This window comes from Apiospora phragmitis, assembly GCF_038363925.1.
Source record: "Apiospora phragmitis strain CBS 135458 chromosome Unknown utg000003l:1.0-2676785.0:1.0-2680665.0, whole genome shotgun sequence".
In the NCBI taxonomy this organism is placed as follows: domain Eukaryota; kingdom Fungi; phylum Ascomycota; class Sordariomycetes; order Amphisphaeriales; family Apiosporaceae; genus Apiospora; species Apiospora phragmitis.
The window spans coordinates 865,181-891,887 of NW_027117401.1; the positions used below are offsets into that span (position 1 = coordinate 865,181).

Sequence of the window (26,707 nt, forward strand, 5' to 3'; positions counted from 1 at the left end):
GTCGCCCCAGACGTATGACAAAGCCTCGTATCTGGACCGCGCCTTATTGAGCGTCATCTGACGAATCTTGCACCTCACGGGCGCGTCCCGCTTGCGAGATGGAAGGAGGTCCAGAACCTGAATCGAATCATGGGACACGAGAGCAGTATGCTGGTAGTGTTGAGGCATAACAATTATTCACAAGCAACAGAGAGTAACAGGGGTAAGTGGATTGAGTAATAGAATAACTAGATAAACGAATGTCAGGTGCTGCGAGAAAGGATTTTATACGTAAGACTCATGCTTACGGTGCTATATATGAAAAACAAATGTAATGACGTGTCCCCCCTTTTCCCTAGAACGCTAGATCAAAACTGGACGTGACAAGTCATGAGATAAGCCCGTTTAACAAGCGACGCAGCAGCTTCATGGAGTGTGACGACGCGACATATCTCCGGTAAATCACGACTTAATCTTACGCATCGCTGGAGAATATCATGTCGCATACTTTCTGGCAATGCTAGGATTGCAAAAAGGTCCGGGCTTGCTGTTGCCATCCTTGTCATTTTTATACATAGATTAGAAGTGGTGGGATGCCCAGCTTACTGTCTGCATGGAGTTACAGCGCTCAAGCCCATTGACCGGAGACGACTGCTTGGCGTAAGCAAGCGAATGATCCAAGATGCAAAACATACAACACCGAGGAATCTCAGGTCGCCACCGAGCCTAACATAGTACTAGTCATAATAGAGAAACGTTGGGGGAACCTAGGATCTGCAAAAGGCAGAGTGCGGCGCCGAGCGCCGGTTTAACCCGTTCCGTCGCAGTTCGGCTCCCTTTTCACAAAGCTGACGTCCACTCTCCATCCAGAGGAGAGCTTAAGAGCCGACGTAATACTAAGGGCCGGTGACGGCTTGGGAATCCGCTGTGCTGAGTGCTTTCTTTTTCTTCCACTGAGGTTTTTCCAGATATGGTGCGCGTGGAACCAGTCCCTCTCTCACGCCTGTGGGGCCTGAAGCTGAACCTGTCAGTCGACGACGTTTTGCAGGTGAGCCAAGCAGCCACCAAGAGGAGAAAGGCCGAGCTCTGCTGCGCGTTTCGTCCATCAGCCGCATGCCGCTGGATCCCGCCAGGAGTGTGGCGTCGGTGCCAGCCACGCCGTGAGAAAATGTGATGGGCGTTCTGGTCATCCCGGCCGGCAGCTCCTTCTGGTTGATGACGGGGAACTTCACGCCGCCTAGCTCCAGTGTCGACGGACCGTCGTCGGGACCTCCTCGCAGCTGCCGTATTTCGGTGAGCTCTGCCTCGGTGTACGGCCGCTGTCTCGCGCCGTCGGCCCGCCACCAGGCAAAGGCCGTCAGCCAGCCGGACAGGGTGACGGCCTCGCCGGTCCCGCCCTCGCCGGCCGAGTGGCAGACGCGCATCCAGAAGTCGCGCACGTCGGCGTCGTCGGGCCGGTCGAAGCTGTCGACCATGCGGCCGACGGCCACGCCCAGGCAGCGCGACCACTGGCGCAGCGAGTCCGCGTCCGCCTCGTCGTCGTCGAGGCACGCGGCGAACTCGGCGAGCCGGGCGACGCCGGCGGCCAGCGCAACCCAGTCGCCGCGCTCGCCGTGCAGGGTGACGGAGGGGAACCCGCAGCACAGGACCGCGTCGTACCGAAAGTACTGGCGGATGGTGCCGAGGAAGACGGCGGCCGCGACGGTCCGGTCGTGGGCCAGGGTCGTGGTGAAGACCGGCAGCAGCCAGTCGGCCAGGCCCGGATCGGCCAGCCGGTCCCGCGCCAGGCCGACGAGACTCTCGGTCAAGACGGCCACGTCGACGTCTTCGATGGCCGTGCTGTCCTCGCACACGAATACAAGGTGGTCCTGGCCCTCGTGGGCCACGGAGTGGGGGCGTAGGGCTTCGGCGCGGCCCTGGCCGTTGACGAAGAAGCTGGGCTGCGTTAGCACCCCGAGCCAGACGTCGTCAGGTCGCAGCTCCAGATGCATATCCTGCTGCCAGGCGCGCAGGATCGTTTCGATGAATCCGCTCTTGTAGGGCACCACGGCGCCGCGGTCGGCCTCGGAAACCGATGTGTTGAGCACCTTCCGGTCGCTGTCCGGGTTTGATATATTGTAGAGCAGGGCCCTCCCATCAGCCACAGGGCTGTGCCGGGTGGTTCCCGCAGGACCAGGTTTGGGTCGGATGATGGCGGGCATGTCGCCGTGTTGAGCTTTGGAGGACTGCGAGGTTCTGAGTCTGTCATGCGAGAAGCTCATGGGAAGACGACAAGGAAGTAAAGTAAAGGTGGCGTGTGAATATTCACCCCACTCCGGCCTCGGCTGTCAACCTTACGAGGGCTGATCCAGCCCGTTGGGTCAGGTTGCAGTGGGCCAAGGACAGGCGTCTCTTTCCATAATACCCTTACGCTATGAAGTAGTTGATGAGCGAGATGGTCCTGGACATCTTTGAGGACGGCGAGCAGGTGTGCTCCTGGTCCGCCAAGTGCCTGACCGTGAGCACGCCGGGCTGTCTCCAGGTCCAGGCCCAGGGCTCGTTCGACTGCAAGGGCGGCGGCAAGATCGCGGCTTGGACCAACGGTCTGTCGGCGGTCCGGTACGACTCGCCCAAATACGGCGGCCTCAGCTACAATCTATACCTCGGCCAGGACGGCGGCACGCAGTACTCACCCTGCCCTGTGACCCTCCGGCTTTGGGCCCTGTGCGCCGACAGCGACTGGTCCGCCTCGGAGGGTCTTTGCAGCTCGTCGTCGGCGATGTTTAACGCTCCTCCACGTCGGCGGCAGCTCGATGGAACCGTTGCTTGACCGAAGATGTAGTGACTAAAGAGACTCCCGTTGAATTATGGCAAAGAAGGGGGTAAATCCAGCGAGTTCCACTATTTCCGATGTTCCTCGTTTTTTTATTAAAATATCTATCAGATAAAAATTTAATAGTTTTAGTATGTATCTCTATTATTAAGACGATGATACTTAGAAAAGGGTATTTGCGTAATTCTGTACCATACGCTCCGCTAATGAACACAGACAAAGAGATTTATGATCCATGAACAGAAACTTCAAATATATAAATAACACAGGGACATACACAATCCTGCTTCCCACGCGACTACCCAGTACACAGTCCTGCTGCTTACATGCCCGCAATATCGACAGGAACCTGCACATCGTCCTTGATGTACGGGATCCCCGTCAACTTGAACACCCGCTCGCTCAGCACCGCATCGTTGAGCGGCCGCGTCCGCACCACATGGTCCGGCTTCCCGTCGCGCTTGGCCTCGTTCCAGCCCGTGTGGCGCGCGTTGGGCCAGTGCGTGGTGCCGACACGCCGCTCGTACGCGTCCTTCTTGCGGAGCAGGTCTCTCCTGCGTGGCGCACGCGACCGGCATGTAGCACGTGTAGATGGCGAGCCGGTCCTGCTGGGTTTTCGTCGGCACGTTATAGTGCGGCGTGCGGCTGTCCCAGACGATCAGGTCGCCCGGGTCCGCGCTCGGCTTCACCCACTCGAGCCCCGCGTCCGCCAGGTACTGCATCCCCCGCTCCGTGAAGCCGTACCACTCCGGCGTCCAAGCCGGGATGCGCTTCCTCGTCCGCCATGTCGCAGTGGAACTGCTCGCTGAGCCGGTGGCCCCCCTTGCACACGATCAGCCCGCCGTCGTCGGGCCCGTTGGGCTGCAGGTTCACGAGCCCCTGCAGGCAGCGGAAGCCGGGCTTGGCCGGGTCCTGGTCCTGGTGGGGCCAGGGCCTGTTCTCGGGCAGGTGCTCCCGGTTCGCGAAGCCGTAGTTGATGGCGTCGAACGACACTAACAAATTCTTGGTGTCGTACACCTTCTCGAAGGCGCCGTAGACGCCCGGCTCGCCGCGCACGGCCCAGACGAAGTCCTCGTGCGCCGCCGCGTAGTTGAGCAGCATGCCCTTCTCGTTGACGACGGGCAGCTTGTCCGGGTGCACGGTCGAGGGGTCGTGGCGGTCGTAGCCCAGGCCGAAGGACTCGAGCAGCGCGAACATCTTGTCGGCGTACTGGTCGGCGCGCTCGCGCGGGACGGCGCCCTTGATAACGGCGTAGCCGTCGCGCACCAGGTCGTCGCGCCAGTCGCCGTAGACGGGGTCGGTGCCATCAAAGGTCATCTTGCGGCTCTCGACGCTGAGGTTCACCGTCGAGGCCGGCGCCGTGGTCACTGTTGTGGAGGACATGGTGGGTGGTGATGACTGGGTTGAAGGCGTTGGATAGTTTTTGCCTTGGATCACTTAAACTAAACCAATAATTGTAATTGAAGCCTCCTGTTTCTGAATTCTTGCTCGATCATCAGCCTTGAGTCCCAACCGTCTTTCTTATCCTGAGATGAGTGGCTGCAGCAATACTCCACCTTTTCCCCATACCCCAGGTCCCAGGTCGATCCTTCGGTTCGGAATGTGGGCGCTGGGGACTTCTTGAGCCGAACCGAGAATGTGAGACACCATACCCCACCCGATCAACCCGCTACGGATCATGATGGCAAACCGGAAGACCCGAACCGAAAGGTTCAAAGGTTCAGACTCTCATCTACCCCACCTTGCGATCATCAACAGAGGAGAAGTCCCAAGACATCCAAGACCCTTTTGGTTTATAATCATGTGAGAAGTGTTTGAGGTGGCAACGTCAGATGTTTTGTTTTAGGTACCGTCTCCATTGGATGCCGGCCTTGTATGTAAGAGCGAGTCCAGGTGAAGTTTGCGCTCACCGAGCGGGCTAAGGTCAAGGATGAAGTCCAACCACAATCCTGGAGAGTATAGGAAAATATGTGAACAAACGAACGTACAACAATCCATTCACAACGTGAGAATTGCTAGTCATATGCCATTGCAATTGTTCAGTAGATAGTTTTACTCCATCTGAATGAATCGTTCGTTATCATCGATCAAGAACTCGGTTCCCAGCATCGGCCAGAGTTCGTCCAGAGGCAGACCAGCAAAGGGGTCGAACAACGCACCACTGTCCGACTGCGCCCCCATCGTAGCAGCAGCAGCAGCAGCAGCAGCAACAGCAGCAGCAGCAGCAGTAGTAGTTGGCACCGACAAGTCCGACGCCAGGGCTGCCGAAACACCATTCCTGGAACCGTCCCGAAAGACACTACCACCATCCAGCCCAGGTTCCGAAGTCGTAGTATCTGTAGTAGTGACACTATGAACCTCCCGATCCCGCCCAGCCTCGCGGCAGACAGCCTGCACCCGCTCGCGCAAGATCGCGCACCCCCGAATAAAAGCCGGATCCTGCCGTAGGCGGCGGTACTGATCCTCGCAGTACCTAGTCGCCTCGCTCAGCAGCTCGCAGTCGGCGCGGGCCATGCGCCGGCGCGGGTGCCGCAGGACGTGGAGTGCCAGCACGACCGCGGCCAGGAACGGCTGCGTGATGGTGAAGACCTGCGAGTCGACGCGCGCGTCGGCGAGGTCGAGCACCTGCCGCACGAGGGCGCGCCCGGCCGCGATGGCGAGGTTCTGGCTCTGCAGCAGGCGCGCGCGCGTCGCGGCCGACAGGGAGTGGGGGTACAGCTGCACCTCGTCGGCGTACGACGCAGCCGGGAAGATCAGGGAGGCGCGGAACAGCGTGATCTGGGCTTGGTGGTAGTGGATGCTGAGGAAGGCTGCGAGGTGCGGCTGGGCGCGGTGGTGGTCCAGCACTGACGTCTCTTGTCCGGGGCGTAGGCTCTCGGGAGCGACGCGGCCCAGTCCGTCAGTGCCTTGTCCAGCTTCCCCGTCTCGTTGAAGAGGACGTAGGACGATGTCTGGCGTTTCCGGTAGATGTGCTCGCTTATCCGGCCCAGGATCTGGGACAGGAGACCCAGATCCCGAAGTAGTCTGGCGGCTCGTGTGCCGCGTAACTTCGCCGAGGGAGAACTTGGTCACAGTCATAGTCCGCGATGGCCGATGGCCGACCCGTCTCCATCTCCATCAGCTTCTCCAGGCTGTAGCACGTCCACCAAAGTCGTCCGTGGAGCTGGAGGTCGGCTTTGTATCCAGGCTCGGTTCCGCGCCGGGGCCGAGTATCGTGCGTCGAGATGTGGCGGTGCAGACCGATGGAGTGTGCCGTCCGTATGGCCTGGCCGAGAACGTGCCAGCCCTGGCCCTCTTTTCCCCTTCCGCGCAGCGCGATCACGATGAGGAGGAGTGCCTGGACGCTTCCGATGTAAGGCAATGCCACCAGGTGCCCGTAGAAGCTGTACGCTGCGTCGAGGAATATCGTGCTGGTCTCGGTGATGCTACCAGCCGCCTCATCCGCAGCGATGCTTATTATCAAGTAGATAGATACGAGAGCGGGAACGTCGCTTGGCTGTATCACATACGCTAGTAAGTTGTCCGTTCCCTTCCCACTCAAGGGCGTTGTCTGCAATGATAAGAAGCGATGGATATCGGTCATAAGTGCTTCATGGTCGACGACCGGGAAGATCGGCCATATCCGCTGGAAGAACACCCGCACATGTTCCTCTATGACAGCAAGGGAGGGCAGGTTTGGTCGGTTGACCGTTATAGGCAGAGCAAACTCTTCGACCTGTGTGTATATGCATGTCAGTCAGAGTGGTTCGATCATCGTTCGATGCTCCTGAAGGATTCGGCTGGTCCACTCACATGGCGCATGCCGAACCGAAACCGCTGGGAGACCGGACCCAGCCCTTTCTGCTTGAGGGATAAATCCACAAATATGCAGAGACACTGCAAACTGCTTCCTCCTAAATACTACACATGCATGTATTCATTAGTCCAGATATTCTCCTTCTATCTGATTTTGCCACGACCAACCAACCTTTACACGATGCGAGCTCTCGTCGGTATTGAGCACAATATCCGGACTCTCGGCGTCTTCCAGGACCTCTCGCCTCGCCTCTCCTTGTTGCTGGCATGATACGCCCTCGTGAGGAAACTGACGTGGATGTTGCTCAGGGTTTGCGGGCCTTCGGTCTCGACGACATCCGGCACACTCTCGCTGTCGCCACGCGGACCCCCGGAGGCGGGCGGTTGCCTGTCGATACCGCCGCCTTCGGTCGCTAGTCCTCGATCGGCCAGCAACCGACTGGTCTTGGCCGGCCACTTGCGGGTGACGACGACCTCGGGCTTCCGCGGGTCGGTGGTCTGGCAGACGTCGCCCGGAGGCGGCAGTTGCGGCACTTGGGCGTCTCGGCGTCGCACCGGACCTTGCGCTTCCGGCAAGCCGTGCAGGCCAGCGAGAGCCGGATGCGCTTCGGGGGCGGGCTGCTGCGAGGAGGGTTCTTGTTGCGGTTCCTGCGACGGCGAGGTTTCGTCGGCCATGGATAAGCTCGAGGTCGTGGTTTCTGGGGTTCGGATCATCGTCATCATCATCACTACGCACTTTGGGGGGGGGCGGGCCCGGTCTCATCTCATGGTAGAATCCGTCCAAGCTGATGATGATGAGAGAGGGTATACCGTGCAGCAAGTGACGCCGCAGTATATCAGTAATCGGAGCGTATACCTGTCACATATCAGGTTGCATCGACAGCTGCACTGGCATGCTTTTTACCCACCATCCCCATGTTTGACTTGCAGTCGGATATGGGCTCGCCCAGTTCCGGCAAGGTGGAGGATCATGAACCAGATATTGCGGGGCCGGGGTGCGGAGTCGACGCCGCCCCCAAGCAACTAAACTAACCGTCTCAACTCATGTCAGGTATCGGTTATTTTCTTCTGTGATCTGACTCGCAACATCAGCTATAACCTACGGATACTTAAGCATAATTGTTATTTTAACCTCCAACTTCCCTCGATTCCGGGTGGCTAAAATCTTTTAACAACTGCTTACCTTTGACTGGGCACGTATTAGTTGCATGCACTGATCAGAATGGCGCACCTACACAGCACAGTTGCCCTTGGCTTGGCCACGAAATCGCGCAATGTCTGCCCCTTGCCTCATCTGCGCTTTTAGCAAAGTAGACCAATCGGTCATCTAATTGCTCATACGCATCGATTTACATCCGAGCAGAAACCTCGTATTGCATAATCCCTTGCATAACTCCAAAGAGCTGAAATATGCTTTCGCCCCGCAGCCACAGCCGAGGAACGACCAATCGCCTTTCGGCGCTCTTCGCGTCTTCGACGAAGTGGCGATGCAGGGCGAATGACTATATCGGCGGGCGGAGTATGCCAGGATGCCTTGACCTCACCGAACAAGCTTGTTCGTCTGTTTCATTGACGGAATGGGTCCCCCGATAAGCGATAAGCCCCCTGTCCGTCGTAGGGCGGTAGGTAGGGTACTACTCAGTAATATGCCACGGCCGCCTCCGCTGCAGAATCGTGACTCCGCCCTGCATAATAGTATGCAAGGTATGCCACCGTGCCTCTTCCTACACTATGTATGCTCTTCGGCCTCGGGCGGTGACGGTCCGTCTGCACCGATGATTGGGGAAAACTCCTCTATACGCTCTACATTTGCGCCGGGATGATTCCAAGAAGGATCCATGATCCGCTCTTGCAAGGGGTAGATGACTCCATCCTTCACAGGAAACCATATCTTCCGTGAGCCGCACGCACAAAATCTGCCTTTATGCATGCCTGTGACCATAACCTTAAGCTTTAACTGCCGTACACCATCTCCACCTTCTGTGTCCCGAGTCTCGGGTCCCTTCCCGCCCGTTATGTAAGAACTCCATCATTGCATATCTACCACTAGTGGACCATACTCTATATCTCGTCAACGCCAAGTATTTAAGGGGAGGAATCTCTCGTTGCTTCCCAAAGTCTTCATCGAAATATTTCTTCATCAATCTGTCAGTTTCCATTGTCTTAATACTTTGAGAACATGGCCGATTCCATCCATCAGTTCCGCGACAGGATGCTCTCCTCACCTCTCGAGGTGGCGGGGAAAGCTTCAGTCGTTTCGTTCACTATGGTATGTATGCCTTCTTTATACCACCAACCCCTTCAAGCCGTGACGAGCGATGTGACCACAGCCTGCTAACGCCAACAACCACCCTCCTTCTTCACCAGATCCTCGTCTACTTGGCCGGCCTCGTCCTGTACAACCTGTTCCTGCACCCGCTGCGCAAGTTCCCGGCCCCACGCTCTGGGCTATGACGCGGATCCCGTACAGCCTGAACCAGACCTCGGGCGCCTCGCACAAGCGCATGCTGGCGCTGCACCTGCGGTACGGCCCCGTCGTGCGCGTCGCACCCGAGATCCTGTCCGTCAACCACCCGGACGGCATGAAGCAGGTGCGCGGGCACCGCCACGCGGGCCAGCCGGAGCACGGCAAGGACCCGCTCCACGTCGCCGCCAACAACGCCGACAACATCCTCGGCGCGGGCCGCGAGGAACACGCCCGCTTCCGCCGCATCCTCGCCCACGTCTTCTCGGCTCAGGCCATGCACGAGCAGGAGCCGCTCATCAGGGTCTACCTCGACAAGCTGTTCGCTGGGCTCAAGCGGGGAGTGCGCTGGCGGGACCAAGGCTGTTGATCTGCTGAAGTGGTACAACTGGACCACGTTCGATATCATAGGTAAGTAAAATCGGCAACGTGTTCCTCGTTTTGGGGGGCTGGGTGCATGTATATGCTTAATAGTAGTCGTTGCTCGAGCTTTACCCTCTTGTTACTAACATGTACCGCACCTGCATAAAAACAGGCGATTTGTCCTTCGGCGCGCCCTTCGGGTCCCTAAGACACGAACGCCTACCACCCTTGGGTGTCCAACATCTTCGGCAGCATCAAGAACATGAGCTTCACCGTGAACGCCAACAGATACCCCTTCATCGCCCCTCTCCTACAGTACTTCGTTCCGGCCGAGGTCAAGACCAAGTGGGCTGAGCACAAGGAATTGTCCATCAGGAGCTTGAGGAAGAGACTGGACACCGACACCGACCGCCCGGACTTCGTCGACAAGATGATGCATGCTCGGGGAACCAAGGGAGGCGTACGTTTAAAGACCCGATCTTCCCCCCTAACATGTCTCTTGTACTGACCAACCCCTAGGAAATGACCTTCGAAGAGATGGCCTCCCACTCCGCCCTGCTCATCATCGCCGGCTCCGAGACGACGGCCACGCTGCTGTCCGGGGCCACGTACCAGCTCGCGACGCACCCGGAAGCGCTGGCGAAGCTGACGGCCGAGGTCCGCGGCGCCTTCGCGAGCGAGGACGACATCAACATCGCCGGCACCTCGAACCTGCCCTACCTGCTCGCCGTGCTGGACGAGTCCCTGCGCATCTACCCGCCCGTGCCCGGCGGCAGCCCCGGAAGATCGCCAAGGGCGGAGACACCATCATCGACCATTTCGTGCCTGAAGATGTAAGCAGCAATAACGGGGACCTATCCCCTCCCCCTCCTCCCCCTTCTGCTTCTTCGCCCGTTTTTGTCGCAGTGCGCTAATAAGTTTGATTATGAAATCGTTAGACTATCGTGGAAATCTGGCAGTGGACCTTGTACAACAACCCGAATTACATCAACGAGCCCGAATCCTTCGTCCCGGAGCGCTGGCTCGGCGACCCCCGTTTCAAGAGCGATCGACTCGACGCCGTGCAGCCTTTCTCGGTGGGCCCGCGCAACTGCATCGGAAAGAAGTGAGTAATTGCCTATTGTCCTCTCAATTCTCTCCTTCCTGCGCGGAATCTTGAAATAGATATGTTTTGACGCATGAGCTTACAATGCAATCAGTTTGGCCTACGCCGAGATGCGTATGATATTGGCGCGAATCATCTGGAATTTCGACCTGAGCATCACGCCGCAGAGCCGAAACTGGGCCGAGGACAACAAGATCTACTTCCTCTGGGAGAAGCCGCCGCTGGAGGTGGCCTTGACGCCGCGCCGGTTCTAGAACGGGCTCGCCCGGAGACCGTTCCGGCCATACCCGTACCAGGGCTGGTGGGGGGGGCACTGCGGTACATGGGATGGACATCGCAACTCCCGATTGTAAAAGAGAAAGGAGATATGAGGACTCTTGACGAGCATAGAGATTCGTTTCCAAGCTAGTTCAAGGTGGGGAAAAGTAGACAGATCGGAAGCAAACTGGGCCTCCATATCATAGCTAACATCAATATTTGTTTCAACTCTTCGAGTACGATTTGGACCTGAATTACATATGCCTATGGACTGAACAAGGTATTTGCCCGAACTACAATCTATCAGGGTCCGTCAGCGTGGAGGCATCACTGAACTCCAGCAATAGTGGTGTGGTCGTACACGAACTGTGCATTCCGGGCTACTGGGTGTGTGTAGTGATTGCTGTTGCAGATGGTTAATATATAAAATTCCTTGAAGTCGTTAACAGCCGGGCTCGTAATATGCAAGGTCATAACCTGGGAAAGCGAAGCAAGCAATCAGACAAATGCCTGGCCCTTTAACCTCCACACTGCGCGAATAGCGGGCCTCGGTGGCTTGAGACGTGTGACCCTGACGGTCTAACCGAGTGCTTGGCCTGCCGAACTCCATAGCACACGGTCGTCTAGATCGATTACCCGAACGGAAATTTTATACGCTTCACCCGCTGCCTGCAGTCAGAGCCGTATCCGACGAGTCTGAGGTGATCCGGCCGTCGGGCCTCTAGGGAAACTACTAGATGCCGCAATACACGATTCACATCTTACTAACCGAATTCTCGATGATTCGCCTACAAAAGTAGTAGTCTCACGACATTATGATGAAGGAGCGTTCTCGGACCTGAGATGCAAAAGCCCACCAGATGTAGTTGATTAAATAGGGGTAATGGCCGGAGCCATTCCTACTATCTGCAGCGGCTTTATTCCCCATCGCGAGCAAGCTAAAGCCTTCAGATCTCAACAGCCATCGAACGATCCAATATGAATTTCTCACAAGTTGCTGGCTTTGCAGTATTGGCTAACGGGGCTATTGGAACGACGACATTGCAGTCTCGGGACGATGATGCGTCCAGTGCCGAACACGAGGTCAAGCAGCTTGTCGCTGCCATCGAGAGAAAAGCCTTCGCGGATCTTGGCACGCATGACAAGAGCTCCGGCTGTACTGCTGAGACGATTGTCTATCGACAAGAGTAGTACGTAAAACGTCACCATCTACTTCTTCTATGTATACCGGGAATCAAGGCATCAATCAGCAGGAACAAGGACTGACAGTGACTGAACGTGCAACTTCAGCGGTGATCTTTTGAAAGATGAGAGACTCGACTACATCAAAGCGGTTCAGTGCCTGATGAGCCTACCTGCCAACATCCCGTCAGATTATGCACCTGGCGCGAAGTCCCGTATAACCAACAGCCCAATGTTTTTCTTTCATTCATATTATCTCCCTTCACACTGCTAGGTTTCCGAGTCACGAACCGAACAAGAGCAACGGTGACTAACTGACTAACAACGACTCTCTCCAGTACGACGACTTCATCGTGACCCACGTCAACCACACTCTTGATTCGCATTACACCCGCAACTTCATGGCGTGGCACCGCTGGCTCATCTACACGTACGAGACGGCCCTGCGAGACGAGTGTGGCTACAAGGGCTACCAGCCGGTAATGGTTCGGACCAACTGCTCCATAATTTACTATAACTGACATATTGCACACCACATCCAGTACTGGGACTGGCCCAAGTACGCCCCGCCCCCAAGCCTCCCCCCTCTTCAACGACGACCCCCACAGCCTCGGCGGCAACGGCGCGTGGGACCCGGCCCTGCCCGCCTCGGTCGTGACGCTGCCCGAGGGAGTGACGCGCGACCCCTTCACGCTGCCGCGCGGCCTGGGCGGCGGCTTCGTCACGACGGGGCCCTTCGCCAACCTCACCATCAGCCTGGGCCCCATCGCGGAGCTAGCCGGGGGATCGCCTCCGAATCCGCGCGCCGATGGGCTCGGGTACAATCCGCGGCGGCTGAGGCGGGATGTGGGGCCGGCTGTTAATGAGCGGTATGCTAACTATACTACGGTTTGGGGTGAGTAGTATTTCACTTTGCGGAGGCGAAGGAGGGGGGTAAGGGAAGTGAGAGTATAAGACAACTACTTTTGTTATAAACATGACTAACACACCCCCTCACACGTGGGAGAGAAATACAGACCTCCTTAGGAAGCCGAACAATACAGAATACCGTCTCCTATCAGAGGGAGGATTCAACAATGGGGAGATTGGTCCTCACGGCGGCGGGCACTACACGATCAAGTAAGTCTCCCATGTGTTGGTATACAAGTAGGTCGTTTTTATATCCCCGATCCAGCTAACCCCATGGTACTTCGATAGTGGCGATCCCGGCGGTGACCTGGTGAGTTATTACGTGCTTTCCTCCTCCCTTTCCAAGCCCCCCTACCCGTTGCCACAAAACGGCAACCAGGCGGCTATCCCGATCTCCTTCCATGCTTTTCCTCCCACAAATTAACAATGGAAACTGATATGGGATGCACGACCGGTCAGTGGGTGTCTCCAGCTGAACCGGCATTCTGGGTTCACCACGGGAACATGGATCGAATGTGGACATTGTGGTAAGCCGTCCCCGCCTTTCCCAGGCCCCCAACCGGTCCGGTATCACATGCGCAAGCGTGCAAGTATCATCAGCATGCTGCCGCTAACAACGTGGTGATAATGTCCAGGCAAGCCATCGACCCCGAAAACCGCACCGTCCTTCTAGACGAGGGAGATGATGAGCACGACCTCGGGCCCGCTTTGCTACTTCTGAGTGAAACCAAATACGGCCCTGTTGAGCTTCGTTTCTTCACTTTGGCCAGGGGTATAACGAATAACCAAAAGTAAGAAGTGGCAAAATGATTTCACACAGCAAGTTGCCGCCGCTTGTGCAGCAGACAGATTCTTATATAACCCAAGCAAGCTTGACTTTATATAGCCCGTACAAAGTGCCCAAGACACCCAGCGCCTCTAATCCATAAACCAGAAAAGTCCCGCTCGGAGGATCGGGTGTGTCGCAATATCCATACAAAATCTTTTATGCGCTCTCCCAGCCCTGCTCCCGTTTGTACCACTTTAGGGTATCTTTCCCTGTTTGTACGCGCATGCCGATACGCGCATCGAGAGTGAATGATCCCCAGTTCGTGACCTTTTCGAGCCATTCCTCACACAAAGCAGTCTGATTCCTGACCCAGTCCGTGTCTGATAATGGCTCCTTCTTACTGCTGATACTCTGGGTATCACTGGCCGGCACGGGTTCTCCCGATTTCTTCCGCTGGATCCTCCACCAAGTGACTGCTGCCATTTCGTAAGCGGCCGCCGGCTGCGCCCAATCATCCTTGAGCGGCCCCTTGAAGAGTGCCCTGTGTCACTGTGTCAGTAATAAAACTCCTACAAGAAAAAGAAATCAACCGCAGCATGGGGGAAAGTACCTATCAATCTCAAGAGCACCAGTCAAAAGACTCTCTGCTTCATCCAGCTGGCCCCCACATCTCCGGATAGCGGCCAGACAGACGTCCTTGATGACTTGTTCATCGCACTCGGCCATGATCTTAGCTTTGGCCTCCTCGGGTGCGGTAAGCCGGTCCCAGCTCAACATCTGCTCGGAAAGGTCGAGCTCGGCCTGCGCCATCTTCTTGGTCCCGTTCCAAAGGAAGACCATCTCCTGGCCTGGACTCAAACCTGCCGCATCGACGAAGTCGATTCCCAGCAGCTTCTGGCGCTCCTCCCACTTACTGACCTTGCGAGAGACGTAGACCTCGAAGGGCATAGGCCGGGCCATGAAGCGCTTCATACCAGCGGTGCTGCGGCCCTTCACCAGGAGTTCCTCGGCCTTCCTCTTGTGAAGAGCGATTTGGGTCTCATCCTTGACCTTCGCGTGGAAAGCACTCCGGTAGGTTTCCAACTCAGCACAGCCAGCAAAGTAGTAGTACAGTGAGTGACTCCAGTCATTGAGTTCGATGCAACGTAAGAAATTGTCCCGAGTCTGCGGATAATCTCCAACGAACATGGTGTTCAGAGACAGCTCGAATGCGTTGAGAGCTTCGACTTGACGCATCTTGGAGTCGGTATTCTTAAGCAGAATCGCGATAGCGCCGTGCAGGTCCCTGCTGTTAGAAAGCCCACGGGCTTCTTCAAGACGCCAGAGCCTTGAATCCGGGTAGCGTGATCGCATCTTGGCCAGTAGCTCGGCGCATCGCTTCTTCGGGTACCCGACGATAGCTCCTCGCTCAGTCTCCTCCTCGGATGGCAGAATATCGGCAAAAGCCAACAGACCGTTATAGTATGCCAGAAGCACAAGCGCTGCCACCGCTCCGTTGATGTTGTCGAACCGTGTACTCTGCCACATCATGGTCACGCCCCGTTCGCGGTCGCCCCTAAAACCTATGATGAGAAGAAGCCGAGAGAAGGCCGGCGGGACCATGGATATGATTAGCAGAAGGACGCCGAAGCACATGTTGGCTCCACTGTGCACGAAGGCGTCAATGGGGTCGGTAAAGATCTCGGAGTCTGGGCCTTTGCTGAACTGCTCATCGGCGGGCTTCTCTGCATCGTTGATTGACAGGCCTTTCAGTTGTTTCTCAGTTTCCCCTTCAACCTCAAGGTGACCCTGGTATTGTGCGGGCTTTTGTGACTCGGGCAACCCCTCTTCAGCGGCATCAACAAAATCAAGATCAGAGTCTTCGGTTTGGTCACCGCTCGATGCAGCATTTGGAGGTGTTGTCCCCTTGGCGGCTGCGCTTGGCAATGAAGGTTTGCTCCCGGTGGACTCAACGTGCAGCCCCTTCGCTTTGAGGTACGCAGTCTCTGCCTCCATGATCGAGTCCAGAGTCAGGAAAGCCTTGCGCAGCTTGTAGAAGCCCTTGAGGCCTTCTGTCAGGCTCTCATGCAGTACTCCGACGACGGCGCTCATCAGCTGTGCCTCGGCATGCACCAGGGCGTACTGACTGCCAGGAGGATGGATCTTCGCTGCTTGTCCATTCGTGGCAGCATCCTTCTGGGCCTTCTTCATCTCATTCCAGGCATTAGTTTCGCAGTTCGCTAGGCGTTTGCTAGCCTCGGCCATCATCTCCTTCTCAAAGCCGAGAATACTCCGCATAAAGGTCGTGATACCCAAACCCAAGTCATGATAGGGCGAGCTGCCCTTCTTCAGGTCGACTTCAGCCCCATCGATGTCGTCATTCATGATCTTGGCCGCGCTGGTCATAGCATCCTGGATCTGCGCGATCTCGGCCGCCTGGAGATCGATCAGCGACTCCGAGGGGCTGGGATTGGCGGTGGATCGAGGCGTGGCGCCCCGGAACCAGCTGCGTAAACTCATCGTGAAAGCGCGCCTGGTTCAACCCGGTGTGGAATGAGTGAAAGAGGGAAAGGATCAGAGGGGGGTATTGACCGCTGCGGGAGATCTGGTCGGGCGGAGCTAACTGCGCGTAGCATTTAAAGGAGAGGGCTATCCGGTGCGTCTTTGGTGTGGGGCGTCTTTAGGGGTCTTTTTGCTTTCTTCCTATGTAGGACTTGCAAATGTCCGGTAAATCCGAGCGCCAGGCAGGATGGAATAAAAAAGTGACGCTCCGGTTCAATGAGACGCGGCAGACACGGTTATGGCGAGGAGCACTTGGCGCATAGCCATGCGTATGTGAGCGAGGTATGCGTTATTGGCGCGAGGGGGGATGATACGCCAAAATGCGTGTTTGTGAAAGGACCCGTCTCGAGTGTATCCGCAATTAGAGCATGAGATGGGCAAGTAGGGTGTACCTGTAGATCCATGTATCACCTCCGTGGGGATGACGTCTTGACTCTTTGGGCGAGAGAAGACCCCGCCAGGCTGGAAATGGGCTTAGAGGACAAGCAATGTCATCGAGTCAGCTTCGGATTCCGCGATCAAGTCAGCGCGGCCAATTGGAAGAAATCAAACAGCGGTCGGCAGCATGATAAGTAGCTGAAGCCCGTCATATGGTACTTGGGCTGTGCAGGTCGGCGAAAGAAGCAACGGGCCGTGGGGGATGGAAAGGATGATCTGGTCTCGTGCTCTCTCTGGCAGGAAACAATCAGACCAAACACCGGGAGCAAACAGAATGGCACATCATATTGACTTTGATCGGTACAGGCTTCACTGGGACAGCTGATGCTCACTAACGAAGCAGGCTGAATCGGGGCGCAAGATAGTCAAGTAGGCTGCCTGACTTGCGCATCAAATGCCCGTTGGAAATGGATCCTGCGCCAGAATCATCATCAATCTGGCAGCACAGCACAGCGCAGAGCGTAGCCGAAATAGGGAGGTGAATGGTGCTTTTTCAGTTTGATTGGTTCAAAAACCAAGACGATCGGTCACTAACTTCGCCGTACGCCGAGCCTTTAGGTGGGCTGGTGGGCTAAGCCTGCGGGCTACCTTAGGTACCTAAAACCATGATGCGGCTTGAGGGCCCAAGCTCTGCTGGAAGCTCCTTCCCTACCGCTCAGGTAATCATTCATTCAATCCAATCAGCCATTCCATTCCGATAGCCTCACCCCAACCCAGACCAGCCCAGTCTTGTCAGCCAACTGCACCACACTTTCGATCCGATAGCTAGCAATCCGACACAACGAACCGCGGTGCTCCCAAACCACAAACAGCAACGACAACACATCAAGCATCCTTCCTTTCTCTTCTACCAGAGGGAAGAATCAATAGCCTAAACCACATCCATATCCACCCATAATGGCGTCAACAAGCACACCCAAGCCCGACGAGAAGTCCAGCTCGCCCGCCGGCTCCAAGCCCGAGCAATCACAAAACACCAAGACGGCCGGCGCCCTCGAGGAAGATGACGAATTCGAGGACTTCCCCGTAGAGGGTATGTTATCATGGTTTTTCACACCCGCACAAACGCACACAAGAGTCTCGTGGCTTTCTTGTTGCCCCTGCATCCCAAGAGCAAGCTGCACCATTATCACTACCATTCCCGTGCGACTGGCTGGGGATGGTTGAGATGTATCTTGCATTTCCCCCCGAATAAAGCCAACCAAACTACTAGTAACGTAACTAACCTCCTCTTCTCCAGACTGGCCAGCCGAGGAGACCGAAGCCGCCAACCAGCAAGGCAACAACACGAGCGGCGGCACGGCGGCCGACCACCTCTGGGAGGAGAGCTGGGACGACGACGACACAAGCGATGACTTCTCGGCACAGCTACGGTGAGTAGCAAAACCTCTTCCACTTCCACGCGCAAGACACAACTTCCTCATCTATATACCATACTACCCACTTCTTTACCTATTTTAGGACGTGTTTTTCTATCTCTCAAGTATCCCTATTTGCAGCAGCAGCAGAAGAAACAACCATGCTAACCAGAGTCGTACGCACCCATCTACAGGGAAGAGTTGAAGAAGGTCGACGCCGCGAAGCGAAGATAGGATCAGCCTTAGTTTGGAAGACTTCGACCCCGCACAACGAACTTGACAACTCTCCCATTGAGGCGGAAACCAGTGACGTGCACCGGGGTGCTTTGAGCTTTGTGCCAGTGTTGCGCTGCAATGGCGACTTCTGAAGGACAATGATGGGGAGGTCGTAAATTAAATTATTGCCAGTCAGCTCTTCCATACACGGAGACCCCGCAAGATGGCCGAACTCGCAATCCGGCATCAGACGCGATGGGAAAGGGGGTCGACCTTCTGTAGGAGAGGGGGGAACAGAAGTTTAGATTTGATGGCCTCGCAAGAGAGCTTCTTAGACGAATGAAATGAACAGCTGCATGCCAGTTTCAGTATGCTGCACAACACATGAGGGACTATACGCTAGGTAGTCATCCCAATACGGTATTATCATTGACAGTGCCTGGACCCGAATAGACATCATGTGCCATAAGCATGGTGTTTCCCAAACCGAATATTCCGTCTAATCTATTCCATGGACGTTGGTGTGATATAGATGATCATTGAGGGTGGGAGTGCCCTAGTTACAGCCCCCCTAGAAAGGGTAATATCTTGTCGATACTACCACGTTCTCAGCTCAGATCAGAACTGCATTAGCAGGTATGCGAAAAGCGAAAGGTCACAATCTTGTCAGTGAAAGTGGAAAAAGAATTATTATGTGCATGGGGGTATATTTTTATTATATTCATGTTTCGTTAGCACTATAGTTACTGGACCTCGACCTCATGCCTGCCGGGAGCGAGCGACTTGCTTCCCTCCCTACCTGCTGTTGGATTGTTCTTATTTATCCCTTTGAGAGAGCATCAACTCGTCTAATTGATCGTCAGGTGTCATAACTTTTTTTTTTTAATCGTCAACAACGTATTACAGCTTCATCAACAAACTGCGAGGCTTCGCATCCTATTTGCTGCTGAGCGCGGTAACACCGGGCAGCTCCTTGCCCTCGAGCAGCTCGAGGAGGCACCACCACCGGTGGAGACGTGGGAGCACTTCTCCTCGGCGCCGTACTTGGCAGCGACGGTGGCCGTGTCACCACCGCCGATGATGCCGATCTTGCCTTGGCTGACGGCGTTGGTGAAGGCGTCGAGGGTGGCCTTGGTGCCGTTGGCGAACTTCTCGAACTCGAAGACACCGGCGGGGCCGTTCCAGAGGATGGTCTGGGCGCTGTCGATGGCGGCCTTGTAGAGCTTGATCGACTCGGGGCCGCAGTCCAGGCCCATCCAGCCCTCGGGGATGCCGTCCTTGTCGGTGGCGGTGCCCGTCGTGGCGTCCTTGTCGAATTTGTCGGCGGTGACGTAGTCGACGGGCAGGACGACCTCGACGTTGTTCTTCTTGGCCTTCTCCATGAGCTGGCCGACGGTCTTGGAACCGGCCTCATCGAACAGCGAGGTGCCGATGGGGACGTTGTAGAGGGTCTTCTTGAAGGTGAAGGCCATGCCGCCGCAGATGACGAGTTTGTTGACCTTGTCCAGCAGGTTGTCGATCAGCTGGATCTTGTCAGAAACCTTGGCACCACCGAGGATGGCCAGGAAGGGGCGCTTGGGGTCCTCGAGGGCCTTGGCGAAGTAGTCCAGCTCCTTCTTCATGAGGAAACCGGCGGCCTTCTGGGGCAGGTTGACACCGACCATGGAAGAGTGAGCACGGTGAGCAGTGCCGAAAGCATCGTCTGGGTTTACCGGTTAGTTATAGGTGTTTTGGCACAGGCAAAAGGGGGAAACTGGAGGGGGAACTCACTGATGAAGACATCACCGAGCTTGGTCAGGCCCTGGCGGAACTCCTCAACCTTGGCCTTGTCGGCCTTGGTCTTGTTGCCCTCCTTGTCCTTGGCGGAACCCTCCTCCTCGAGGTGGAATCGCAGGTTCTCGAGGAGAACGACCTGGGCGTTGTCGGCCTTGTTGACCATGGCCTCGACCTCGGGGCCGACGCAGTCGGGCGCCATCTGGACGCTCTTGCCCAGCAGCTTCTCGAGCTCGGGCACGACGGGCTTCAGGCTGTACTTCTGGTTGACCTCGCCGTTGGGACGGCCAAGGTGGGACATCAGGACAACGGCCTTGGCGCCATTGTCGATGGCATATTTGATGGTGGGGATGGCACCAGCAATACGCTGGTTGTTGGTGACCTTCTTGTCGGCATGAGGGGGACGTTGAAGTCGACCTGGAGAAGGAAGCTTCGTTAGTTCACAATGCGCATACAAGTAGTATTGGTTGGTATTTGGCATGGTAGAGAGCACGCTGCGGCATTAGATGGAGTGCGCGTCGAGCGAATTCATGGTGATTGATACTTTGCTCAACAAACTTGGGATGGCGGGGTGGAGGAGGGGTATCGTTTGCTTACACGGATGAGCACCCGCTTGCCCTTCAGGTCGACATCAGTGATGGAGAGCTTGCTTGACAGAGACATGATGGAGGTATGTACAGAAAATCGACGATGTGTGTTGTCTTGATTCTGGGATGGGAAGGGGAGAGAGGGTGAGAAGGAGAGGGACAGTGTCTCTTGAAATAATAACAGCACGAGGGAAAAGCACGCAGCAACGGGATTGGCCTGCAGCGGCCTTGTCGGAGGTGAGGGGCAGCTCCCCTCGGATTGTCGCGCCAAAAAGCTGCTGAAGCCACTGGCATGGTGGGGTGATATGTTCACGCTGGAGCTTGCAGTGCCTTGGTGACGTGACATCTCACTCGGTCCTTCTTAGCTTGCAAGTTTCAACTTGCCAGATGTTTACAGTATATCGGACCATTTTGCTGGCCATCCAGCCACATTGGTCAAGCTGGTCCTGCCCAACAACATTAGAACCTTCGTGATGGCTTGATTTTGCAGATAGCTTGCTGGTTCCTGTTCTGGTTGGTTTTTGACTCACCCAGTCGGACTCCGCCGGTTTGTCTTGGCCGATTCTAGATTCATTCCCAATTCCCAATCCTGTCAAAAGGCTCAATACATTTCATAGAATTCACGCATGTCCGCTGTCATTGGATGCGACACATTAGGTAGCGTTGGCCGTTTCTGATAAGATGCATGCTGACTGCCTTGTCGTTTTGCGTCGCGGTGCTTGGCGTTCCGGTTGTCCGTACGCAGGGTCCTGTGGCGTCTGCAAAATGCAAAGTCTACGTTGTTCAGATGCGAAACATCATGATTATAGGTTAATGCTTCATTTTCGTCATAAATACATATGGAATAGAGCAAACTAAAAGAGTAACGCCGTTTATGCCCTTGCACAATCGATTCCATAGACTCGACCCCCGTAACGCCGCGAACCGTAGTAGGGCCGAGAAAGTGCCCTTTACCGCTCGGCCAGCGGCTCAATGCGCATGATGAATAACATGTTCTCCAAAGATCGGGGCGGGCAAAAAACGCCCAAGACCGATTTGGCAACCGGGCCATCCAGACTCTTCAAGTCCCCATAATCCCTAGGAAAGTCGAATGTTCGAAGCCCGTGGAGAGTTCTGCGTGGTTTCTTGCACGTCCTCAGCCGCATTGGACAGCGACAGATAGGCTGTCCACGCAATACCAATAGTGGAAACGAAAGGCTAGCAGCACCATCCGGGTTAGTATCCACTTCGACAAGAGGTTCATGGTGATTGATATAGAGCTCTGCCACTTACCAGCTGGAACTGCACGGGCATGAGCCTGAAGTTGATGACCTGCACGGCCGGCCAGACGAGGAAGTTGGCCTTCAAAGTCGGGATGTACATGTCCCTCAACTTGTGCGCAATGGCCCTCTTACCACCGCCCTCGGCAGCCGTCATGACGGTAAAGAAGCACGCGATACCGAAAGGCGCGAAGATGAGCTGATCGAAGGCCACGCGCTTCATGGCCGGGCCGAACGCACTCGTCTTGGTGATTGGGAACGTCCGCGACAGGAACCCGAACCATTTGAACTGTAGCGGCGCCATGGCGAAACCGTAAGCCATGAAGCGGGTGAGGCGCTCAAAATCAAACGGCGGCGGAAGCAGCTTCGAGTCGGGGATCAGGTCGCGCTCGTAGAAGGGGTTCTTGCGGTCGAGATCGTGGATTTCGATGGCGACGTTATCATTCTTGGTCAAGCCCCCCTTCTTATGGAGAGCACGCTCGCGGACGGACGTGATGGTTTGGGCGACGGTATCGGCGATGCCTCCGAGAACAGCATTCGTCACCATCATGGTGAGAACTGCGACCGTACAGTCAGCAAACCGAATAGAGACCTGATTGATGGGACCGGTTGGAGGACAACATACTTGGTCGCTCGTCATAGTAGGCATTAAACCTTGACATCAACCTCGCTGTGATCGTCATCTCGATAAAGAATATAACGGTATGGAGGAGAGGCTAAGAGGTGGTGAAGACGGAGATGGTCAGCCTTGAGGTTTGCAGATGTAGGAAAGATGTTGCTAGCAGGGTAGGGTTAAGTCAATGATGCCAGTGATTGAAGATAGTCTCATTCGATTGCAATATTCGGCGATGGACAAGTTGGGCAAGACATGTGCATTGACTAGAGAACGGGAGGGCAGGAACTCACGACTCGACCGAAAATAAATCTGCTATTAACCGCCCTTGCAACACGGCGACGTGTGAGTTCCCAGGTCATTTTGGATGGATGCAACAGGTTGGCCTTTGTTTTTTATCTTTTTCCGTTTTTACGACTATGGGACACCGGCCCTCAGCACTGGAGCTTTGGAGAGTGCGAAAAAAGCTAAGCGTTGGCAAGTCGCTTGTTTTTCGCTTGCTGGTGACGAAGGTGCTCCGTTGATTTTCGCAAGAGATGGATTCAGAACTGTCTCTTGGCCCTGAGCTGCCCGTCTATGACGACAGTTTTGACAATTTGGTCAATTTCCGGGTGGGAAGGCGATCAAAGGCCCAGGCCAGCGCTGTCGCAAGTCGTAAGCGGGGCTAAAGGTCCGATTCAGGTGATACCGGGTTTCTTCTATCTGTCCTCTCTCGTAACGTCAATTTCTATGGGGAGCAGGCCGATTCGATCGATGAATTCGCGGAAAGGAGGGAATAAATAGCGACAAATCAATCTGTGGCAGCTAGTTGAGGGAAATGACGAGAAGTTGGAGGGAGGGTAAGTTCTCACTTCGAATGGGAATCTATCCGACACTCAGCTTAAGGGATTGGCTGATGAAAGCAGGCAGTGCAGCAAGCCCAGGCAAATGGGAGGGTGGTCGGAGCTAGTTTGACAATGGGATTGGAATTAGTGAATGCCTTGCAGCCTGTAAGGCCTGCAACCCGGGGGCCTGTGGATGCCTGTCGCATGCCAGGCCACATATGCCGGTTATGTAATAAGCGCCTCTCGGGTGCCATTAGCGCCCGGGCAGCCTGCAACGTTGGTGCAACACGCTTTGACGGGAACAACGACATGCTACTAACTTCCTCCTCGTTCATGATCATATATCTATTTACCGGCCTGTCTAGAGAATACAACATCTATCTGTTTCTTATTCCTCTGAAATCGAGTGTGGATTGTTTAAAAGAGCCTGTTAGATTTGACTCCAGATGTGGCTGGAGATCACTACCACAAGGACCCTAGTGGACAAACTCAACCAAAGTTCAAGACATTAAACCCCCTTCTGACACGAGTCCTCCATGCTCATCTGTGCAGCGTCTGAAATTAGAAACTGCACAGCATCTGCATCCAACAAATCTATTGGCAATTGGCACGTCCCACGTACAGCAGCAACATAACCTACCAATGAGACTCTATCAAATGCAAGGCAGTCGATAATGGCATGCTGGTCATGAAGAAGAAACCTAATCAAACCCAAAGGCAATCTACACGTTCATTTAGATGAATTGTTATCAAATGGGATGGATGGATTTGACTTTTGTCCAGTATGTCACCTACGTTTCGTGCTGACAGAACGTGGAAGTGAACCCGATGAATATAATCTGGTCCTACGACGTTCAATGTTCATTTTACCATTTTTCTGTGCACCTCGCATGAGACCAGCGACCATGTAACGCAACACTACAGCTTGCACAGTGCTATATCGCTCTTTCGATTTTCACAATGAACAGCAATTGAATATCGGGGAACCGAAAAGCAGCTAGATTATGATGCAAGAATGAGACTGCTATGGGAACTCAAAAGCACCCGCCCGCCGTTAAATCAGCCTGGGTATGCCCCCAAATGCGCCGCTGTCAATAGCAGATGATGATGAAAATGAACACCACCAACCGGTTGGTAGAGAAGTTAACCAAAGATGTGCGCGACTATTTCCCAGCCTCATATCCGCTCCAGATTGCCTTTTTCCTTACATAGGCACAGGCAGAATGAGGAGAAAATGAAAGAAATCATCCCCAGCATCGACGAAATCGATGGTACAGGGGGCCACCGCCGCCGTCGCCGTCGCCTCAGACGGCAGGCATGTGGGACACCCGTACGTCTTGCGCACCACCACGGTGGGCGTGCAATCGCGGGTCATCGTGATCATGGGGTACGGCTGCCGCGGCAGCTCGTCCTGGCGGCAGGTGCTGGTGGGCGGGGCGCAGACGAAGCGCCTGTCCTCCGCCCGCTTCCGGCAGCCGCCGTTGAAGACGGGCATCATGGTGGTCACCGTCTCGACGGCCAGGCCCGTGCAGCCGGGCTGGGGGAAATATTGAGTGGACTCGGGCGCAGCGTAATAGGGCGGCTCCTCGTATGGTGCAGCCACGACTATGCTGGAGTGGAAGAGACGACGAGGTTAGCGATGTTTGCCCTTTTGGGCTGGGGTAGGTGCGTCGCGATAAGCCCTTGGCGCGGGGAGTGACGCTAGGGGCGGGCTACGACGGGCGGAGTCCTTTTACTCACTTGGGGAGCAGCAGCCATGCTGCGGCTGCGATGGTGATGCGATAGCCTGGCAGATGCATTTTGTCAAACTCGATCAATCAGTGTTTCAGATGTTGGGTTGTAAAGAAGCACTATCTATGGAAAAGGACAGTAGTTGCGAACAACTAATATTTATAAGGAGTAGGTATATCAAGGTCTGTCTTGGATTTCGGAGGCACCAGGATACAGGTCACGATCCATTTTGAGCAACTTGCTTGCTCGCATCTTGTTTCTGATATCTACAATACTTACAGCAATGTGGTACGCATTTCGGTTTCGAATCGAAGTGAGCAATAATACGTTATTTCAACGTCACTTTCCTGACGCGACCCGATTTATATGCTTTCGCGACCACGACGCACTCTCACCCACGATGCTGCAAACCTAGCACTCGCCTATACACTGAGCTGGTCCCATATTCGGTTTACTGTGCAATTGGGATCAGTGCCGTGTCGTGTCCAGTGAAAATGCGACACAAATCGGCCAATATGTGCTCCATGTAGGAGGCATGAAGTCTAGATAACAGCTTCATGTCCACCCCTTCTGTAGGCCACCCAGGCGTATCGAAAGTCCTAACATTAGGTTAAGGAAGCTTCAGCCATTGCCTGTTCCTTTGCACGTCTATCTGAATAGGCCAAGGCAATTTTCCAATATGGAGTTGTGTCTGTGTCGGTGGTTCAGGAGGGTGGCAATTTTCGGGCGTATGGGAGGCGATGGAGACTCATAGTCAAGTCAGAATCGGCACGGTTGATTTCGATGATGAGGCAACTCCAATGTGATGGATCGTCCTCAAGCAAGTCATAGTACGCATGCCTAGGTGTGGTATTATGTGCAAATAGTACCCTCGACAATGGCCACAGCACGATTGCCGGGGCGCCTAACCACTACGGAGAGGAAGTATATAAGCTAATAATGGCGAATAGATAATATTGGTACGGCTTACATTGCCACGTTGCTTGTGCACGAATGCCGCAACCAGGGAGGCATGTATTAAGGTGCCTGTTGCATTTTCCAGAGCCGAAAATTGGGTTGGGGAAATCTTCTCAGGAAAATTCAAAACGTTAAGCTTTGCCAAGAGCTGGCACGTTGGACATCCCAAACTTACATGGCAGATGGGGCAATATATGAAGAGTACGGGAAGGTAGCATCGTGAGTGTCGCTGTCGAGTTTCTTTATTACTTGTCAAGGACATGCTGGCGACAAGGTTAGCATTTCCGAGCAAGGGTACGACGTAGGATATATGTACTTGGCCTGTCTGCCGCGCTTATGGCATGTGGTCGATATATTGAAGGCTGGCCCTTTTGGAGGTGCGTGAACCATGATCAGAGTTACACTGGAAGCAGCAGGGTACACTAAGCGCATCAAAAGAGTGTGCAGCTTGTGGCCACCAGGTTTGTTGGTTGTATGGCATAGATCGTTCAGCGGGTGGTCATCACGTCTGGTTTGTGCCATTATTCAATGCATTTGGATAGGCAGTCTCAATATCTGAGACACCATACCATAGTATTACTCGTATTAGAAACGTATCAAGTGGTGTCTGCATCGCGAGCAATTAGGTTTGTTGTTGCTGAAGATGGGATGAATAAGAGTTCCGATTTTGACGGGATCTCGTTTCCCGGATAACTAGTGGAAAGCAAGAAGGGGCCCGATGACCGGCTCAACTCATGCGAAACGAAAGAGTTAATACAATACAGCAGACGATGG

The 26,707-nt window shown here is 55.0% G+C and overlaps 12 protein-coding genes across 12 annotated transcripts; 4 read left to right on the forward strand and 8 right to left on the reverse strand.

The window, feature by feature from the left end:
- Positions 1–875: 875 nt before the first annotated feature.
- On the reverse strand, positions 876–2,180 carry PG994_002667 (uncharacterized protein; the record flags this gene model as incomplete). The annotated part of the gene is made up of 1 exon (XM_066854076.1): positions 876–2,180. The coding sequence occupies one exon, from the start codon at positions 2,178–2,180 to the stop codon at positions 876–878; it is 1,305 nt and encodes a 434-aa protein (XP_066719931.1).
- A 233-nt stretch (positions 2,181–2,413) lies between these two features.
- On the forward strand, positions 2,414–2,788 carry PG994_002668 (uncharacterized protein; the record flags this gene model as incomplete). The annotated part of the gene is made up of 1 exon (XM_066854077.1): positions 2,414–2,788. The coding sequence occupies one exon, from the start codon at positions 2,414–2,416 to the stop codon at positions 2,786–2,788; it is 375 nt and encodes a 124-aa protein (XP_066719932.1).
- Positions 2,789–3,113: 325 nt separating this feature from the next.
- On the reverse strand, positions 3,114–4,174 carry PG994_002669 (uncharacterized protein; the record flags this gene model as incomplete). Its single annotated transcript, XM_066854078.1, is given in 3 exon segments — positions 3,114–3,345; positions 3,359–3,507; positions 3,536–4,174. The coding sequence occupies 3 exon segments, from the start codon at positions 4,172–4,174 to the stop codon at positions 3,114–3,116; spliced, it is 1,020 nt and encodes a 339-aa protein (XP_066719933.1).
- Positions 4,175–4,843: 669 nt separating this feature from the next.
- PG994_002670 (uncharacterized protein) lies at positions 4,844–6,592 on the reverse strand (the record flags this gene model as incomplete). The annotated part of the gene is made up of 3 exons (XM_066854079.1): positions 4,844–5,838; positions 5,894–6,506; positions 6,584–6,592. The coding sequence occupies 3 exons, from the start codon at positions 6,590–6,592 to the stop codon at positions 4,844–4,846; spliced, it is 1,617 nt and encodes a 538-aa protein (XP_066719934.1).
- Positions 6,593–6,760: 168 nt separating this feature from the next.
- Positions 6,761–7,300, reverse strand: PG994_002671 (uncharacterized protein; the record flags this gene model as incomplete). Its single annotated transcript, XM_066854080.1, has 1 exon — positions 6,761–7,300. One exon carries the CDS (start codon positions 7,298–7,300, stop codon positions 6,761–6,763), a length of 540 nt encoding a protein of 179 aa, XP_066719935.1.
- Positions 7,301–8,765: 1,465 nt separating this feature from the next.
- PG994_002672 (cytochrome P450) lies at positions 8,766–10,772 on the forward strand (the record flags this gene model as incomplete). Its single annotated transcript, XM_066854081.1, has 10 exons — positions 8,766–8,855; positions 8,954–9,012; positions 9,057–9,393; positions 9,431–9,461; positions 9,586–9,613; positions 9,666–9,873; positions 9,933–10,175; positions 10,199–10,246; positions 10,352–10,518; positions 10,613–10,772. The coding sequence occupies 10 exons, from the start codon at positions 8,766–8,768 to the stop codon at positions 10,770–10,772; spliced, it is 1,371 nt and encodes a 456-aa protein (XP_066719936.1).
- A 982-nt stretch (positions 10,773–11,754) lies between these two features.
- PG994_002673 (uncharacterized protein) lies at positions 11,755–13,662 on the forward strand (the record flags this gene model as incomplete). The annotated part of the gene is made up of 7 exons (XM_066854082.1): positions 11,755–11,966; positions 12,067–12,192; positions 12,501–12,853; positions 12,975–13,077; positions 13,156–13,177; positions 13,327–13,394; positions 13,503–13,662. 7 exons carry the CDS (start codon positions 11,755–11,757, stop codon positions 13,660–13,662), a joined length of 1,044 nt encoding a protein of 347 aa, XP_066719937.1.
- A 190-nt stretch (positions 13,663–13,852) lies between these two features.
- Positions 13,853–16,135, reverse strand: PG994_002674 (Breast cancer protein; the record flags this gene model as incomplete). Its single annotated transcript, XM_066854083.1, has 2 exons — positions 13,853–14,177; positions 14,247–16,135. The coding sequence occupies 2 exons, from the start codon at positions 16,133–16,135 to the stop codon at positions 13,853–13,855; spliced, it is 2,214 nt and encodes a 737-aa protein (XP_066719938.1).
- A 1,377-nt stretch (positions 16,136–17,512) lies between these two features.
- Positions 17,513–18,207, forward strand: PG994_002675 (26 proteasome complex subunit DSS1; the record flags this gene model as incomplete). Its single annotated transcript, XM_066854084.1, has 3 exons — positions 17,513–17,648; positions 17,856–17,988; positions 18,168–18,207. The coding sequence occupies 3 exons, from the start codon at positions 17,513–17,515 to the stop codon at positions 18,205–18,207; spliced, it is 309 nt and encodes a 102-aa protein (XP_066719939.1).
- A 918-nt stretch (positions 18,208–19,125) lies between these two features.
- PG994_002676 (uncharacterized protein) lies at positions 19,126–20,625 on the reverse strand (the record flags this gene model as incomplete). Its single annotated transcript, XM_066854085.1, has 4 exons — positions 19,126–19,176; positions 19,206–19,891; positions 19,960–20,392; positions 20,560–20,625. The coding sequence occupies 4 exons, from the start codon at positions 20,623–20,625 to the stop codon at positions 19,126–19,128; spliced, it is 1,236 nt and encodes a 411-aa protein (XP_066719940.1).
- Positions 20,626–21,610: 985 nt separating this feature from the next.
- PG994_002677 (uncharacterized protein) lies at positions 21,611–22,783 on the reverse strand (the record flags this gene model as incomplete). Its single annotated transcript, XM_066854086.1, has 4 exons — positions 21,611–21,746; positions 21,822–22,366; positions 22,434–22,524; positions 22,715–22,783. The coding sequence occupies 4 exons, from the start codon at positions 22,781–22,783 to the stop codon at positions 21,627–21,629; spliced, it is 825 nt and encodes a 274-aa protein (XP_066719941.1). The 3' UTR covers positions 21,611–21,626.
- A 1,666-nt stretch (positions 22,784–24,449) lies between these two features.
- On the reverse strand, positions 24,450–25,044 carry PG994_002678 (uncharacterized protein; the record flags this gene model as incomplete). Its single annotated transcript, XM_066854087.1, has 2 exons — positions 24,450–24,855; positions 24,986–25,044. 2 exons carry the CDS (start codon positions 25,042–25,044, stop codon positions 24,450–24,452), a joined length of 465 nt encoding a protein of 154 aa, XP_066719942.1.
- Positions 25,045–26,707: the final 1,663 nt, after the last annotated feature.